This window comes from Rhinatrema bivittatum, chromosome 1 (genome assembly GCF_901001135.1).
Source record: "Rhinatrema bivittatum chromosome 1, aRhiBiv1.1, whole genome shotgun sequence".
Classification (NCBI taxonomy): Eukaryota; Metazoa; Chordata; class Amphibia; order Gymnophiona; family Rhinatrematidae; genus Rhinatrema; species Rhinatrema bivittatum.
Genome location: NC_042615.1, coordinates 469,107,226 through 469,125,449, shown reverse-complemented (window position 1 = coordinate 469,125,449; position 18,224 = coordinate 469,107,226). Strand labels below are relative to the sequence as shown.

Genomic DNA, 18,224 nt, shown 5'->3' with positions numbered 1-18,224 from the left:
TGGACCCTGCCGCTAAGTGGCATCTTTCTTGGGAGTTGATCACATGGGCAGTCACTAGAGATGTGAAGTGGGAGGGTCTTAAGCTGTTGCTTGCTGCATATATCAATACAACAGTTGTGTACCTGCAGTGGTTGGCCCGGCAGGTCAGGCAAGATTGTCCGGGCCATCATTACTGATGGCAGCATCCAAGAGAAACAGTGCTCCTGGCAGGAAGGACCCCAATGGACAATTTTCAATGTATCCCAATTTATAGCAGGTTGGTAGAGCCTGAGCCAGGGCACCCCAAGAATGACTAGTTAACCGCTCTGAGTAGCATATAGAAAATGATACTTTCCCAATAGAAGTGACCTGCATGATGAGAGGTAATGTGGCCATGGTCAGACAGCCAGTCTGACTGAGGAAGTGGAGATGGGTGTGGCCAGCATGGTCGTGGGCAGGTTATACTGATGGATCAATGACTCCTTAATAAGTTGCCACCTTCTCCAAAGTCTAGCAACACCTCGGTTTGAATGGTGGTCTCCCCGAAGATAAGACAAATGGGAGCCACCAGCTGTGGAGAGGAGGCAGGAAGACCCAGGATTGTCTTCCCAATTAAACCTGAATTCAGAGGTTTTCCCAACTTCTTGGGGTAGTAGTTAGCGAAATGCCCCTGAACAGCGCAGTAGATCAGAGGTTATGATATCTCCCTCCTCTGTTTCTCTTCATCCGAGAGCCAAACCCGACCGAGCTGTATGGGTTCTTCAGAGGCAAGTATCGTCATGAGGTCCAACGCCATAGTCCAAAGAATACTGGAACTCAGAAGCCAAATGGATAGGTCGCTGGAATGCATTCTTCTCCTGGGCTTGCTCCTGGAACCTTAAATCCACCTGGATGTTCAAAGCAATGAGTTCTTCTAGTGTGGGTGGAAAATCTCAGCTTGCCAGCATGTCTTTTATTCTCCCAGCTAGTTCTTGCCAGAAGATGGCCATTTGATTGTCTTCGCCTCAGTGAAGCTTGAGGCCAGGGTGCGAAATTCTATAGCATACTTATCCATGATGCAAATACCCTGGCGGATTCCTAGTAATTCCATAGCTGAGGGATGAGGCACAACTGGCTTGTCAAATATCAGGCATAACTGTTGCAAAACATTATCCAAATTCCCAAGGAGTGGGTCACCTAGTTCCCACAATAAAGAAGCCCGGGCAAGGGCAGGATCATCCTGATGGGAAATGAGTTGCCTAAAATCCAAAATACATCTTGCATAAATTGATGGAAGCCCCTACATCCCTTGGGTCCGCTTCCATATTTGGAAGGCAGTAGGAGATGTGGCAAGGATCTCAGGACACAGATGATGTGGCAGTAAGAGGGGGCCACAGGAGCAAGTGGTGACCCCAGGGCCAGTAATGGGACTTACACAGTATCCATGTGAATTGCAAGGCTATGGAGAAGGCCAGTTACTTGATTAAGCAATTCCTGCCGCTACTAAGCTCAGTGGACTAAACCTTGTAGGAGGCCAGCCAGGAATTTCAACTAGTCTGTTGTTGTTGCTGCACTTGGAGAGCCAGTCAAACGATAGCCTGAGTGGGGGATGGGTCCGCTGAGCTCAAGGCCTCAGCAATCTGTCACGGTTGTGAGCCCTTGTGTTGTGGTGTGGTTAACGCATGCGAACCTATTGGGCCCAGGCTGAGAGCTGGCGGACATGCCCTTTGACAGGACTGAACTGGATCTTTACCTGTACCAGCCCCGTTCCCTGCAGGTAGAGCCCTTGGGTTCCAGGGGCTGGCAGGACTTTGGTGAGTGTCCCTAGGCGTGGTCTGAGAGAGAATGTCCAGAGCCAGGCTAAGGTCAGGGCCGGCAGTAATGAGACAGAAACCAGGTGCGGGCCCGAGTAATCAGGATCTGCAGTAGAGATCAGTACCAGGAGATTAGGCAGACAAAAGACTGGAAGGAGGCAGGAGCAAGGCTGAGAAGGAGCTGGGGCAGGGCAGGTTTGGATGAGGCAAGCCAGGTAAAACAGATTGGATGAGGCAAGGTGAGCTGGACAGGGTGGACCCAGCAAGGCAGGCTGAACGAGGCAGGTCAGGCTGGCAGGGTGGATCATGAACATGATGAACAGGAATGGGAACACTGCAGGCCGAATCAGGAAGCAACATGCACTGCACCAAGGCCGGAAGACCTATTGCTGAGGCATCGGAGCAAGGCACGGAGAGGGTTTAAATAGCCATGATGGGCCGGGAGGGAAATGGTGGCGTCTTTGCCGCGTAGAAGTTGGCATTGTGTTAGGAGGGGTGGAGTAGGTGTGGGGTAAGTACGGCAGGTGGCAGGGCCTTCTCATGGTTGGCCAGAATGTTACAATAACTTTATCATATTTTCAGAACATTTAAAAGTGGTAATCAAAGAGAGTTTTTTTCCTATACAATAACAGGTAAATTGTGAAAGGAGCATGCATTCGCCCATAAACATACGTATTGGCACACGAGCTAAGATTTGCTTAATTTTATATCATGCATGCAATTACAGACTTATCATTTAAAGAATCCCTGCCACATATAAGTATGCAGCCTTTACATGCATATTTTAATAACATGCTCAAGTGATCATGGGGGGGAGGGGGGGGAGAGAGAGAGAGAGAGACTCTGTTAGAGAAAGCAAATGTTGCTTACCTGATTTAACAGGTGTTCTCACAGGACAGCAGGATGTTAGTCCTCACAAATGGGTGACATCGAGGATGGAGCCCAACCACGGAAAACTTCTGTCAAAGTTTCAGGAACTTTGACTGGCCCCTACTGGGCATGCCCAGCATGGCACTAACCCTGCAGCCAGCAGGGGTCTCCCTTCAGTCTTGTTTCAAAGCTACAGGCAGTGCCGAAAAATAAAATAAAAACGAACCCAACACTGCGGGGTGGCGGGCGGGTTTCGTGAGGACTAACATCCTGCTGTCCTGTGAGAACACCTGTTACATCAGGTAAGCAACATTTGCGTTCTCACAGGACAAGCAGGATGGTTGTCCTCACAAATGGGTGAGTACCGAGCTGAGGATGTCCTAACGTGCACCAAATGTACCCAACGGCATGCAACAGGCACAACAACTGGGGTGGAATTTGGGAGAGGGCATCCGCACCCTACCGGGAAGGTGGAAGGGTATTGGTACATCATGTTGGAAAAAGGTTACGCAACACAGATTGGCCGAAGATGGAATCTTGTCTTCCAGCTTTGTCCAAACAATAGTGGGCTGCAAATGTATGGAGGGAGCTCCAGGTTGCAGCCTTGCAGATGTCAGGAAGCGGCACCGATCGAAGGTGTGCTACTGAAGTCGCCATGGCCCTCACAGAGTGTGCTTTAACACGGTCTTGAAAAGGAATGCCAGCTTGCTGATAGCAGAAGGAGTTGCAGTCCGCCAACCAGGAGGAAAGAGCCTGCTTACCCACAGGTTGTCCTAACTTGTTAGGATGGAAAGAGACGAATAATTGAGTGCTCTTCCTGTGGGCAACTGTACGGTCTAGATAAAAAGCTAGAGCCCGTTTACAGTCTAGGGTATGCAGAGTCTGTTCCCCGGAGTTGGAGTGGGGCCTGGGAAAGAAGATAGGTAGTATGATGGATTGATTAATATGAAACTCCAAAACTACCTAAGGTAAGAATTTAGGGTGAGTGCGGAGTACCGCCCGGTCCTGCAGGAGTTTAGTGTAAGGCGGATAGGTAACTAGGGCCTGTAGTTCACTAACCCTGTGAGCTGAAGTGATAGCCAAAAGGAATAACACTTTCCATGTGAGATATTTTAGGTCACAGGAGTGAAGAGGTTCGAAAGGTGGTTTCATAAGGCGACCAAGAACCAGATTAAGGTCCCAAGATGGGGCCGGAGGACGTAAAGGTGGCTTCAAATGGAGCAATCCTTTAAGAAAGCGTGTTACAAGGGGTTGTACTGAAATAGGGACACCCCCGATACCTTTATGGAAGGCGGCTACCGCACTGACATGCATTCTAATGGAAGAGGTCTTTAGACCTGATTCTGATAGATGCCAGAGGTAGTCCAAGAATTTAGAGATTGGACAGGAAAGGGGATCAAGGGACTGAGAAGTGCACCATGATGTATACCTTTTCCATTTGTAGGAATAAGATTTTCTTGTGGAAGGCTTTCGTGAAGCGATCAGGACACGAGAAACTGAATCCGAAAGGTTAAATGGCTGAAGGACTAACCTTTCAACATCCAGATGCGGGTCCTTTCCCAGAGGAATGTGCCTGCGGATGGAGAGATCCCGGAGTATGGGAAACCACACTTGGCGTGGCCAGTGCGGTGCTATCAGGATCATAGTTCCCCTGTCCTGACGCAGCTTCACGAGACTCTTCGACAGAAGAGGAAGTGGAGGGAATGCATAGAGCAGACCGGTTGTCCACGTGAGGGAGAATGCATCCCTCGGCCGAGAGTGCTGGCTCCGAATGAGAGAGCAGTAATTGTCTACTTTGTGGTTCTGAGGGGACGCAAAGAGGTCTATGTGGGGATAACCCCATTTGTGAAACAGAGAGGTCGCTACCAAGGGATCAAGCGACCACTCGTGTGGTTGGAAGACACGGCTCAGCTGGTCTGCCAATACATTGTCTGCTCCCGGCAAGTAGGTGGCCCTGAGGTACATGGAGCGGGAGAGGGCTTCTGCCCAAATCTGCGCAGCTTCCTGACACAGAAGGAAGGAGCCTGTGCCTCCCTGCTTGTTTATGTACCACATGGCCACCTGGTTGTCCGTCTGAATTAAGATTGTGCGTTTCGATAGGCAATCTTGAAAAGTCCTGAGAGCATAGCGGATTGCTCGCAGTTCCAGGAAATTTATCTGGTGTTTGGCTTCCTCTGGTGACCAGAACCCTTGAGTTTGTAAGTTGTTTACATGGGCTCCCCAACCGATGTTGGAAGCGTCGGTGGTGAGGATTACTTGAGGGTCTGGTGGAAGAAAGGGCAAGCCCTGTAGGAGGTTGAATTGATTTGTCCACCAGGCAAGAGACAGACGGAGTGCATCGGTGATGCGAACAATGGAGGACAGAGGCTGAACAGCTTGGGTCCATTGCAATCTCAGAGTCCACTGCATGACTCTCATGGCCAGACGGGCCATGGGAGTCACATAAACTGAGGAGGCCATGTGTCCCAGCAGAATGAGGAATTGGCGAGCTGTTGCTGTGCGTTGAGACTGCAACTGGCAAGCTAGGGACACCAGGATTTGAACCCGTTGATGAGGAAGGAAGGCTTTGGCCTGTAAGGTGTCCAAGTCTGCCCCAATGAAGGATAAGGTTTGAGATGGGACTAAAAAGGATTTCTCGTAATTGACAAGAAACCCTAGAGAAAGTAGAGTTTGAATTGTCAGGGTCAGGGAGGACCGAGCGATTTGCTGGGTTGGGGCCCTGATTAACCAATCGTCCAGGTAGGGGTAGACGTGGATACCTTCCTTCCTGAGGAACGCTGCAACCACCACGAGGCATTTGGTAAAGACCCGTGGTGCGGATGCCAGGCCGAAAGGTAGCACTCGGTATTGGTAGTGATTTCGGCCTACTAAAAAACGGAGTTATCGCAATGTGAGTATAGGCATCTTTTAGGTCTAGAGAGCATAGCCAGTCCCCTCTTTGCAGCAGAGGGAGAAGCGAGCCCAGGGTTACCATCTTGAACTTCTCTTTGTGAAGGTACTTGTTGAGGGCTCGTAGGTCCAGGATTGGTCGAAGTCCTCCTGACTTTTTTGGGATCAGAAAGTACCTGGAGTAGAACCCTAGTCCTTGTTGTGAGGGAGGAACGGGTTCTATAGCGTTTGACTGGAGGAGAAGGGAAACCTCCTGCTCTAGAATAACAGAGTGATCGGTGAGTCTCCACGCCTGCAGGGGTGGGGAGTCCGAAAGGAGAGTCAGGAAGTTGAGGTGGTAACCCTGTGCAATTATTGCTATCACCCATTGATCTGTGGTGTTATGCTGCCATTTTTCTAGAAAGTGGCTTAACCGACCTCCTACTGGTATAGTTGGAAGAGGGATTTGGCATCTGCTCTCTAATTGAAAGTCAAAAACCCGATGCAGGGCCAGGTTGTGGAGCTGTTGCGGGTTTTTGTTTTCGAGATTGACGAGGTTGAGTTTTATGGTAAGGCCTCGCAGGCTTAGACTTGGCTAGTGGGGGATAATACTTCTGTGGACGGAAGAATGACTTTTTTGAGTCCTTCTTAAATGGTTGTTTAGAAGGCAAGTCAGAAGGAATAGATGAGAGCTGTTTAAGTGTCTCATGATGATCCTTCAGTTCAGCAACAATTTGCTGAATTTGCTCACCAAATAAATTATCCCCTAGACAGGGCAAATCAGAGAGCCTGTCCTGAACTTCCGGGCGAAGGTCAGATGACTTAAGCCAAGCCCAGCGTCTGGCAGAGATGGCTGTAGCAGAAAGTCTAGTGGAAGCATCAAAGATGTCATAAGCTGTTCTTATTTCATGCTTCCCAGCTTCAAACCCTTTGTTTAGTAGGGACTGAAGCTGTGGCTGGAACTGCTCTGGTAAGGCATCTGAGTACTCCTGTATCTGTTTCAGGATGACCCTATTGTATTGGGTCATATACAATTGATAAGAAGCTATTCTGGAAATTAGCATAGCTCCTTGGTATACTTTCCTACCTATACTATCTAGGAATTTATTTTCCTTAGTAGGAGGTATGGCAGAATGTGGCTTTAATCTTTTAGCTTTCTTTTGAGCTGATTCTACCACAACAGAATGATGATCTAATTGTGGTTTCTGAAAGCCAGGTGCTGACTGTACAAGATAGGTAGAGTCAGCTTTTTTGTTCACTGGAGCAACAGATCCAGGAGATTCCCAATTCTTTTTGAGAAGGTCCAGAAAAACCTGATGAATTGGAATAGAGGTGATGACTTTAGGGGCATCCAAGAATTGGAGCAACTCCATCATCTGGTGCCTGTCATCTTGTTCTGATTGAAGCTGAAAAGGGACCAACTCCGACATTTCCTTCACGAAATTTGTGAAAGAGAGGTCCTCAGGGGGAGAACGCTTTCTACTCTCCGCAGGAGAGGGTGGTGAAGGCAAATCATCGGTGTCAGTTGAGGTATCATCACCCCAGGTGTCATAAGGATCAGGCTGCTGACCTGTAGGACCATGAGGGGGCTGTATACCTGAAGGCCCCGGTTGAGGCTCCGAGAGATTCGAAGGAATTACCGGGGGCATCGAGAATGTCCTCGATGGAATCGGTGCCGGCATTGGTGCCGGTGCCGGCATTGAAGGAATCGGTGTCTGCATCGAAGGAATCGATGCCGTCATCGAAAATCTCAGTGGAGCTGATGTGCGTATCCCCCCCTGAGGAATGTACCAGTGGCGAGGGACGACAAGGCACCGATGGAACTACCCCCGAAGGGGGAATTCGGTACGGTGTTTCTCCACCTGATGAGAAGGCTGTCGGTGACCCGGGTATTGCTGGTGGAAGGGCATTCATAAGCGCTTCCATCCGAGCAAGCAGCGGTGCCAGTGCTGCTGGAATCGGGTCGGTGACCGGTTCCACTCTCGGTGCCGGGGTCGGTGCCGAAGGAGTCTGGAACCGTAGCATCGCCTTGTCGATGGCCTCCTGGACCAGCCGGTCCAGTTCTACCCGGAGACCTGGGGTAACAAGACCCGGCTCTACGGGAGAGGGAGGCTGAGGCTGAGCCGGAGGGACCACTGTCACCGGTGGAATCGCGGCTCCCAAACCCCGGAGGGGTGAGGGTTGCCTCGGTGTCTGCGAGACAGGAGTGGACAGTGCCACTTCTGGTCGAGACTTCTTCGACGGAGGCTCGGACAGCACGGAGGTCGATGACTTCGATTCCTCGACGGTCCGAGACTTATGACGTCGATGGCGATGTCTGTCTTTCCGATCCCCTCGATCTTCGGGGGAAGGGACAGGCGTCGATGGCCGTGAAGACGTCGATGGCGGACGGTCACCGGGAGGCTGTCGATGCAATCGATGGCGTCGGAGTGTGAGCATGGAAAAGGAGTCCCATCTTCTCCATTCTAGCTTTGCGACCTTTTGGTGTCATTAAGGCACATTTGGAGCAAGTCAGGACATCATGCTCACTCCCTAAACACAAAACACAGACTCTATGCGGGTCTGTGATGGACATAGTACGTGTACAGTCCGGGCACCGACGGAACCCTGACGCCATGGCCATAGGCCAAACATTTAGCCGCGGGACGGTTGACTGCCAATAGGCCTCGAGGGCCAAATTCGACGGTAGTCGACAAAAACAATGGCAAAAAACTTACCGAAGTACCGCGGAGTAAAAATTGAAGAAGGGAGACCCCTGAGGGGCAATTTTTTCTTCAAGAATAAAGTTGAAGAGATTCCTGTCAGGAATGTGGTAAGAGCTCCTTAACCGCGTGGCAACTGCTACGCGGAAAAAAGAAGACTGAAGGGAGACCCCTGCTGGCTGCAGGGTTAGTGCCGTGCTGGGCATGCCCAGTAGGGGCCAGTCAAAGTTCCTGAAACTTTGACAGAGGTTTTCCGTGGTTGGGCTCCATCCTCGATGTCACCCATTTGTGAGGACAACCATCCTGCTTGTCCTGTGAGAATAACATTTATTTATTTTTATTTAGAGCTTTTCTATACCGGCATTCATGATAAAATCATATCATGCCGGTTTACAGGTAACGGGGGTGCAATAACCTTGAACATTTAACAAGTGGAGAAGAACAAAAGTTACAATAAAAACATGGCCCCTTGGAAGATGTTTTTTAAAAATTACAATAAAAACATGGCCCCTTGGAAGACTTTCCGTCCCAGGGAATCTAAAAATCTGTGATCTTTACCTAGGGGATTTGAAGAATGTGGTCTAATTCTCTTGGATGTCTTCTGTGCAGATTCTACCACTACTGACTGGTGAGGAAGCTGTGATTTTTGGTAGCCAGGAGCAGACTGCACCAAATATGTAGTGTCCATTCTCTTGTTAACAGCTGGCACTGAGCAGGGATGTTATTTATTTATTTATTTATTTATTTATTTATTTATTTGAAAGTTTTTGTATACCGACATTCGTTAAGAAAACATCACATCGGTTTCCATAGAACAATAATTAGCCAACAGGGCTTTACAATGAACCTGATAAGATAAACTGGGGAGGGGGAGAGCAGGGAAGGAGCGGGGAGGAGGGGGGATTTCCCAAATCCGATGTTATAATTGCAAAAGAACATCATGGACTGGTACAGCTACCACTTGTTTTGGGGGGGTCCACAAATTGAAGAACCTCCAATATTTGCTGCCTGGCGTCCTGCTCTGTGACCAAGGTGAATGGGATGGTGTCAGCCATTTCCTGGACAAAGATTGTGAATGTGAAATCTTCCAGTAAAGATTTTTTCCTTGGATCCGGTGGTGAAGGATCTGACATGAAGGCTTCAGATGAGGTATCTGAGTGTGTATCACTCCAAGTGTCATATGGATCCCGTTCAGGTGGAGAAATTGTGGATGTTCTAGGCAGTCTAGGAATCCCTGAAGGACCTGGTTGTGGATCTTCCAAGGGTGACTCCTCTAGATTTCTTTCCCAGGTTTGGGAGGCAGAGCACCGACCACCTCATCGAATCTCTTCATTAGAAGATGGTAGAGTGGGGCGCTCTCGAGCAGCGCCCAAGATGGCCGCTCACATCTAATGCTCTCAGCGTCCTCGCTCCCTATTCTTAAAATCTGACCGAATCGAATTACTTTTTCTCCGCGGAAAAAAGGATAAAATTTATTTAAAGCATGGCTGCCGCTAAATCTGGGAAAATTGAGGCTGCTTTTGCCTCCGCAGCAGGCACGAAGCGGCAGAAGCAGGATCCTCCAACGCCAGATAAGGCCAACCCCGTGAAGAACATGGCGTCGGCAGACTTGGTACTTACGGAATTAAAGCAGCTCAAAGAAATGCTTCAATTAAACATTGAGACTACCACGGCGGTAAGAACCGATTTGCAAGCGCTATCTACCCGCATGGATGGCTTCCAATCGCGGCTTGAAGATACTGAAGCGCAGGTCTCTTCTTTACTTCTTTCTACTGCGTCACTCTCGAGCCATGCTCAGGATATTGCGCAACTTAGATCCGATGTGGAGGATCTTTCCAACAGGAATCGTCGCAACAATATTCGAATTTTGGGGATCCCGGAGGGATTAGAAGGTAATGATCTCCTGTCGTTTTTGGTTAAGTTGATACCGTCTTGTCTGCAATTATCTTTTGAACATCCTTTGGAGTTGGAGCGTGCTCACCGCGTTCCTTCTAGACCTCTCAAAAACTCTAAATATCCCAGACCGGTTATTTTTAAAGTTTTGAGATACCCACAAGTACTGCAAATTTTTGCGGCGGCACGAAATAAAGCGCCAGTGACACATGACGGTCATGTTCTTCTTTTCATACCGGACTTGGCTAAATCTACGGCGCTCAAACGCAAAAATTTTCTGAGTATGAGACCACGATTGCAGTCATTGGGGGTGCGGTACGGTCTCCTTTATCCAGCCCAAATGCGGGTTACTCACAATAATCGCACTACAATCTACCATGACCCCCAGGAATTGGAGAAATTCTTGTCTTCTTCTGAAGCCTCATCTTCTATGGTGACATGAGAGACATGCTATTTTGCTCTGGTCTTAAGCTATTACCTGAGGTGTGCGCGGTAGTCGCAATAATTTTTATTTTTATTTTTACAATAGTACAGGAGTATTAATACTTCTCGAACAGTTGTATACCCAACTTTCCTAGTTTACTCTTCTGACTGACCAATACCCATTTTTCCGATGGATTATGGCATTTTTCTTTGCTTTTTGAATTGTTGTCAAGTACCATTAAACTCCGCAATACTTTATACTGTGCCTATATACTATAAGTCTGGTTAAGGGAGCGAGGGATGTGGGCTGTACTCTAGCCTGCCTAGAGGCTCATTTTATTCCCCTAAGAGATAGTGTGCATTAACACTATCCTCTGTTGTGCGGTTTCTTAGTCCCGTTTGGAGCTCAGATGGGACGAAGTGCATTCCTCTCTTTGTTTTTTCTCCATTTTTATTCTTCTTTTTCTCTTTCTCTCACACTTGGGATACCACCTACCTCAACTATCATCAGCATACTATTCATGTATACGGGAGATGTCAGGAGATACCTGCAGAAACAGTTTTTTCTTTCAAGACTATAATGGCGAGCATTATTTCTTCTTTCAAAATAATATCCTTAAATGTCAACGGCTTCTCGCACCCTTATTAAACGGAAAAAGATTCTCACTTATTTACAGTCCCTAAGGACAGACATTGCTCTTTTACAGGAGACGCACCTTTCCGGATTGGAATCTTTGAAACTTAAACAACAATGGGTTGGTCAAATCTACTATAGTCCAGCGGTCAAGAAAAAAAGGGGCACTGCTATTCTCATTCATCGGAATCTTACAGCTTCTGTTACTGATCATTTATCAGATCCTGAAGGAAGATGGAATCTTATTCGTCTCAATATTCAAAATGATTTGTTCACCATCCTGAACATATATGCTCCTAATGCTGATGATCCAGTTTTCTTCCAGGAAGTGTTTGCGAACTTATTACAATCTGATGCATCTTCTTACATAATAGGTGGCGACTTTAATCAACCCTTAGATTCTATTTTGGATAGGAAATCTGACGCACGCTCATCTATCTCCAAGGCAACACGAGCTTTGCAACATATTCTTTCTACATACGGTCTGGTAGATCCTTGGCGATTGATTAATCCCACTGGCAGGGATTATACTTTTTTTTCGTCCCTTCATTCTTCATACTCACGTATTGACTTTTTTCTTGTCAATAAGTTTTTAATGCCAAACATTATGGAAACACTAATCCACCCTATTCTGATATCAGATCATGCAGCTATATCATTGACCTGCGAATTAACCCATCCGAAGCTGATTCATAACCAATGGCGATTCAATCCAGTACTGCTGGAAGAACCAGAGTTCAAACCTCTTTTAGAAAAGAAGATACAGGAATATTTTCATCTTAACTCTACTAAGGATGTTTCTACGGCTACCGTATGGGAAGCCTCCAAAGCGGCGATCCGGGGGGAAATTAGCTTTTCCATCCGACGGGCAAAACGCCAAAAGGCAGAGCTCCTATCGCTACAACAACAAGTTGCTCAATTGGAATCGGATCATATTCAACACTCATCTTCAGCTTCTTTGGCGGCTTTAATTAAAGCACGCTACCAATATAACTGTTTGCTCAGTTCTCAGGTTCAATTACATGTTTTTCACTCCAAGGCACACTATTATGCTGGGAATAATAAGTGTGGACATTTACTAGCTTCTTATTTAAAGCGGAAATCTGAATCCAAGAGAATTACCAAGATTCTTTCCTCTTCTTCTAAAATGTTGTTTACAGATTCGGACATCTTGCAAGCCTTCAGCGATTTTTACGCTGATTTATATCAATCGGAAGTATCACCGACGCCTGAACTGTTTCAAGACTTCTTTTCTTCTCTCAGTCACCCAACCCTGCCTCAGACGCAACTGGAAGCTTTGGACAAGCCCATTACCACTGCTGAAATCGAACTGGCAATTAATGCGCTAGCTCAGAAGAAAGCGCCCGGACCAGACGGTTTTACAACTGACTTTTATCGTTCTTTTCAGAAGACCCTTCTTCCACATATCTCTAATTATTTTTCCTCTTTTCTTCTTAACGAGAACTTTGCTACCTCTTTTTCACAGGCATGTGTAATTGTACTTCCAAAGCCAGGGAGAGATGAGACCCATATAGCAAATTATCGCCCTATTTCTTTACTGAACACCGATTATAAAATATTTACTAAGATCTTGGCTACTAGATTGTCCCGTATTATGGGTCTACTAATTGACCCAGATCAGTCTGGTTTCATTAAGAATCGCTTGATCACTAATAATACTCGAACCTTTTTCCATATCCAGCAATTAGCTTTTTCATCCCATACTCCGGCAGTAGCGGTGTCAGACGGAGAAAAGGCTTTTGACCGGGTAGAATGGCCTTTTTTATTCGCCGTTCTAAGATGGTATGGCATAGGCCCAACCTTCTTACGCTGGATCCAATATCTGTATACAGCGCCACAAGCCTTCTTATATATTAATCAGCAAATGTCCCCGTCCTTTTCCCTTCATAGGGGTACGCGACAGGGTTGCCCCCTGTCGCCGCTACTTTTCAACCTGGCTTTGGAACCCTTACTGTCCGCTATAAGGCAATCTGATAATATTCAAGGTGTATTGGTTGGCTCTACTGTTTTTAAACTCTCCGCATATGCAGACGATGTCCTTTTGTTTCTAAGAGACCCTGTTAGTTCACTCCCTCATTTATTTGATTTAATTTCTAGTTATTCTTCCCTATCGGGATACAAAATTAATTGGCACAAAACAGAACTATTACCGCTCAATCATGCGGCTGCCACCTTAAATTTTGTGAATCTTCCTGTTCAGAAAAAATCTGTGAAACTTAAATATTTGGGTGTTCAATTTTTTATGGACCCGCAAGAGACGATTACACATAGTGAATCAAGTGTAATTCAAACTCTTAAAGATCTCATTCTACGTTGGTCTCCACTTCACCTCACTTGGTGGGGCAGATTGGACACCATCAAAATGATATTGGCCCCTAAAATTACTTATATTTTAAACATGATTCCGGTTTTCTTTTCTCCTGAGTTTTACAAACAGATAGACCGTTTGTTAACGCGTTTCCTGTGGAACAATAAAGCCCCACGCATAGCTCTTCGTAAATTAAAAAATAGTAGAGATCTTGGCGGAGTGAACTTTCCGGATTTCTATTCATATCATGTGGCTTTTATGTTGCAGCAAGGATCATATTATTTTGAAGTTGATTGGGAAAGAGATGCTCCTCGATGGTTACTTATTGAGACAGCATATATTGCTCCATTGCCTTTATTCCTTTTCCCCACTATGACGCTCACTGTATTTCAGTTGGCCAATCCTATTATACGATCCTTACACAGAGCGTTCTTGGAAATGGACACTAAGTGCCCTGTAGATTCTGCTGGATGGAAACTTTCTCATTGCTCTTCCCTATGGTGTAACTCTCTTATTAAAATAGGAGATCAGTCTCCCTCCTTGCCCATTTGGCAAAAGAGTAATATTTGGCTGGTTTCTTCTGTTGTGCGACAACGGAAGATCGTCCCTTTTTCTGTTTGGTCTACTACATATGGGCTCCCATTCAGTCAGAAATTCGCATATCGACAACTGCATGCTGCCTTACAAGAGTATCTTAAGCGATCCTCCTGGACTGATAATCCTCCCTTTTTATGGTCTTTCTACCAGAAATATGGGGACCGTGGCCATTTGGCTTCTCGTTTATATAAGTATATTAAAAAACTTTCCTTTACAGCTAAAAATACTTTGCGATTGACATGGTCTTCAGACTTAGGATTGGAGATCACCTCCTCCATGTGGACTTATTGTTGGTCTATTGCCTCTCGTATTTCACTCTCCTCCAGTTTGACACAGTCCTCCCTTTTTACTCTTCACAGAGTAGTCTGGACTCCATGGAAACTACACAGGGCTGGTATTCTGGACTCTCACAAATGTTGGTCTTGTAATGCCCCCAACGCCACACTATCGCACATGCTTTATGCTTGCCCTTTTGTTATTTCATTTTGGCAGCAGGTATGGGCGAAGATCTCTGTTATTTTGAATCTTGCTCTCCCTATTTCTTACTCTATTGTCATTTTAAAAGGTGGGCATCCACTAATTCAATTGTCGATACCAAGTAGGAAACTATTGGACTTTTTATTAACTATTGGCCAACATAATATCTTGTCCAACTGGAAGCGCAGTGATCTGTTATCTGAGCCGTTATGGTGGAACACTGTTAGTCTGTACACTAAATATGAACCTGCCATGGCCCTCAAATATGGGCGACTAGGCAAATGGGCTCAGGTGTGGAAACCGTTGGACATCTACATTAATTCTTTATAACTCTTTTTTATGTATCATTTCCCTTGTATGCTCCATCTCTTCTGTTTATATGCTTTACGTTATTACTTTGCTGATGTATGATCCTTTTGGTCTTTCTTCTTTTTTTTCCTTATTTCTCGTAGTATCCCTTTCTTTCTCTTTCGCCTTTTCTCTTTTCTTTTCCCCTTTCTTTCTCTTTCTCTTATTCATCTCCTCTACTCTCTTTCTTTAGTTTTATAATTGATCTTACTGTTTATGGCATTTCTGGATCATTATGGTTAATTTCCTTTTCTTGTGTATGGACACTGTATGTTTCTAAGGTGATGTAACCGTGTTGTTTTTTATGTTAATCGGGACTACAGTGTATATTACTATGCCATTGTTATTTTGTTTTTTCTATTGCAAAATGTTTAATAAAATCTTACAAACTTAAAAAAAAAAAAAGAAGATGGTAGAGTGCCAGTTCTGGATATCCCGGGTCCCCGGGAGAGAGTGGCATCGATGGTGACGGCGCCGGAATCGATGATGGTGTCGGTATCTTTGGTGGTCGTGCCGGCGTCACCATGACTGGAATCGGTGTGGGTACTGGCATCGACGGAATCGTTGGCAGCGGTATCGATACTGGCATCGACGGGGTCGTTGGCATCGGTATGGTCACCGGCTTCAGTGCAATCACAGGTATCGGTGAGGGCACCGGCATCGGTTCAATAACCGACATCGGTGACGGCACCGGAGTAGGTGAGTGTTCTTTCAGGGCCTGGAGCACTGCTTGTCTAATAAAATTTGACAATTCCTGCGATACAGCTGGTGCAGGCAGAGCAGCTGTATGCGGTGGCGGTGTAGGCGTCGATTTCACGTCCGCAGATCCCTGTGGAGGTTCGATCGATGCAGGTATAGGCCCCAGCGCCGAAGGTAATGGAGTTTCCTGAGGTTTTTGCCGTTTAGCGGTCGGTTCCTCCGGGGAGAGGGGCGTCACTGGAGTCGATATGTGTCGATGTCGGTGGCAATGTTTTGGTCAATGTTCGACTAACGACCTTATCAATGCCGTCGATGGCGATGGATGATCTCCCGATCCCTCCAGTTGATGTTTTTTCAATAAAATTCGCTTTGTAACCTCCACCGGGGACGACTTCATTGATGTTGAAGGAGAAGGAAGGAGCTGGAGGTGAAAGAGATGTTTCATCTTCTCCTGTTGACGTTTTCTTCCTTTAGGAGTCATCTCTGCACATTGAGGGCAGGATGAAACGTTGTGTTTGTGTCCCAAACAGATAACACACTCTAGCTGTGGATCTGTTATGGACATTGTTCGGTTACAAACCGGACATTTTTTAAATCTGGAAGCCATTTTTTGTCGACAGCCATCGATGAAAAAATGGGAAAAGAAAATGAGAAAAAGTTTTTACTAAAAGTAAAAACGAGACTGAGTTTACTCACCAGCTGGTGGAAAACTGAGAGAGAGATCCCCTATGGGACAAAATTGTTGACTTTTCAGTCAGAAAAATTGTGAGGAAAATTCACAAGGCAGAAAAACGAAGACTAGAGAGAGACCCCTGTGGCAGAGAATATCATGGCATGCTGGGCATGCTCAGTGGCCTCACAGGGCCAGTCAAAAGTTTCTAGAAACTTTGACAGAAAGTTTTCCCGCAATAGGGCTCCGTCAGTGACATCACCCATATGTGAGGACTAGCATCCTGCTTGTCCTGGGATAAGCATAAGGATGTGTGGGTATAAGCAGAGGGTGTGTGTTTGTGTAAGTATGGGAAGGTTGTTTTTGGGGGGGGGGGGGGGGGGGGGGGTGTTTGAGCACCGGGGATGTGTGGGGATATGTGGTGGTATGCGGACCAAGTTTGTTGCAGTTGTGTATGTGAAGGTGGAAGGGGACATGGAAGACTATATGCATGTGAGGGGCGGGAGTTGGGGGGGGGGGGGGGCTCATAAAATATTATTAGCTTGGTAGACTAAAGACAGCTATTGCTATCCTTGGGAGTAACAGGAACTAGATCTACTTTATGGGATCTGCCGGATACTTGCGACGGACTGAACACTGTCAGAGACAGACAGCTTTGCTTGATAGCCATGCTGCGACTGGCCAAGGTCTTTCTTATGCTCTTATGTCATTTATAAGAAGTTAATTTAAATAAAATAGCACTCACTGTCTTTCCATGCTTGCTATTTCCTGATTGTCTTCTTTTACCTGTAAAGATAAAATGTATTCAACAGTGTTGATAAAACAATTAACACACAATTAAAACAGATTAAAAATATAAAAATGTAACCCTTATACTTCCCTAAATAATGGAAAAAGATATTGAATATATTTGTTCTCCCTTGCCTGCTTTAGTAATCTTTCTCTTTCTTCCTGTGGTGACTCCATACTTTTGTCCTCTGCAATTATTTGGTCCCGACGACACTCCAGTTCATGTAGTTTTTCATGCAGCAGCACTGCCTCTTGTTTAATCTGGGAATGTGCTATTTCCTGCATATAAAATTAAGTAATTTATGGTAAACTGGTACTTACAATTTAGAGCTTGATGTTACATATAATACCAGGGCTTTAAAGAGAAGAGTAGAACAAGGGTAATTTTCACAATGAAACCGGACTACATTCTAAAAACTGTTAAATTTAAGAAGTAAAGGGGCACCAATATGAAACTTTTCCCAGCTATAAAAAGCCCTTTGAAAGTAATAAAATAATATACCTAGCATATGTAAAAAAAAAACCAACTTCACCTGGCAAACAAAACAAGGACATTTATGTCTAGCTAAGTGAACATATTTAATTCACAAATATGTCAGTTCAAATATAGTGTCCCTTTAGGTATCCATTCAGTAAAATAAGTCACTTTGTAAAATATTAGAGTAAAATTTCCTCTCTATGTTCACCATGTTCTGATTTTTTGGTTTATTTCCCAAAGCATATGTCCTATCGTCTAGTACTACAGAGCTAACCTGCTAATGAAAATCAAGGTTATGATAATTCTTTTTTACATATCATAAAGAAGGGAAAGCAGAGTTGCTTACCTATAATAGGTGTTGTCAGAGGACAGCAGGATGTTAGTCCTCACACATGGGTGACATCATCAGATGGAGCCCAATGTGGGAAACTTTGACTAGGCACACCGAGCGTGCCCAGCATACCCTATACCACGCATACACACAAAGATCCTCTTCAGTCTTGTAACAGAGAATTACGATTAAAACTAAAAAATATGAGAAACCCAACTCCGCGGGGTGGTGGGTGGGTTTCATGAGGACTAACATCCTGCTGTCCTCAGAGAACGGGCTGAGATAGGTGTTTGGGTAGATGAGAATAACCCTAGTGACTCCAACACCCGAATGGTCAAGTGCAT

General features: G+C 45.8%; 1 protein-coding gene across 2 annotated transcripts in view; it reads right to left on the bottom strand.

Annotated features, from left to right (window-relative positions):
• IFT74 (intraflagellar transport 74) overlaps positions 1–18,224 on the bottom strand; it is a 584,252-nt gene that overhangs the window by 230,833 nt on the left and 335,195 nt on the right. For both annotated transcript variants that reach the window (XM_029606405.1, XM_029606412.1), the window contains exons 11-12: positions 17,207–17,350; positions 17,028–17,068 (exon numbers count right to left, since the gene is read on the bottom strand). In XM_029606405.1, coding sequence (XP_029462265.1) covers positions 17,028–17,068; positions 17,207–17,350 — 185 coding nt within the window. The remainder of the gene's footprint in view (positions 1–17,027; positions 17,069–17,206; positions 17,351–18,224) is intronic.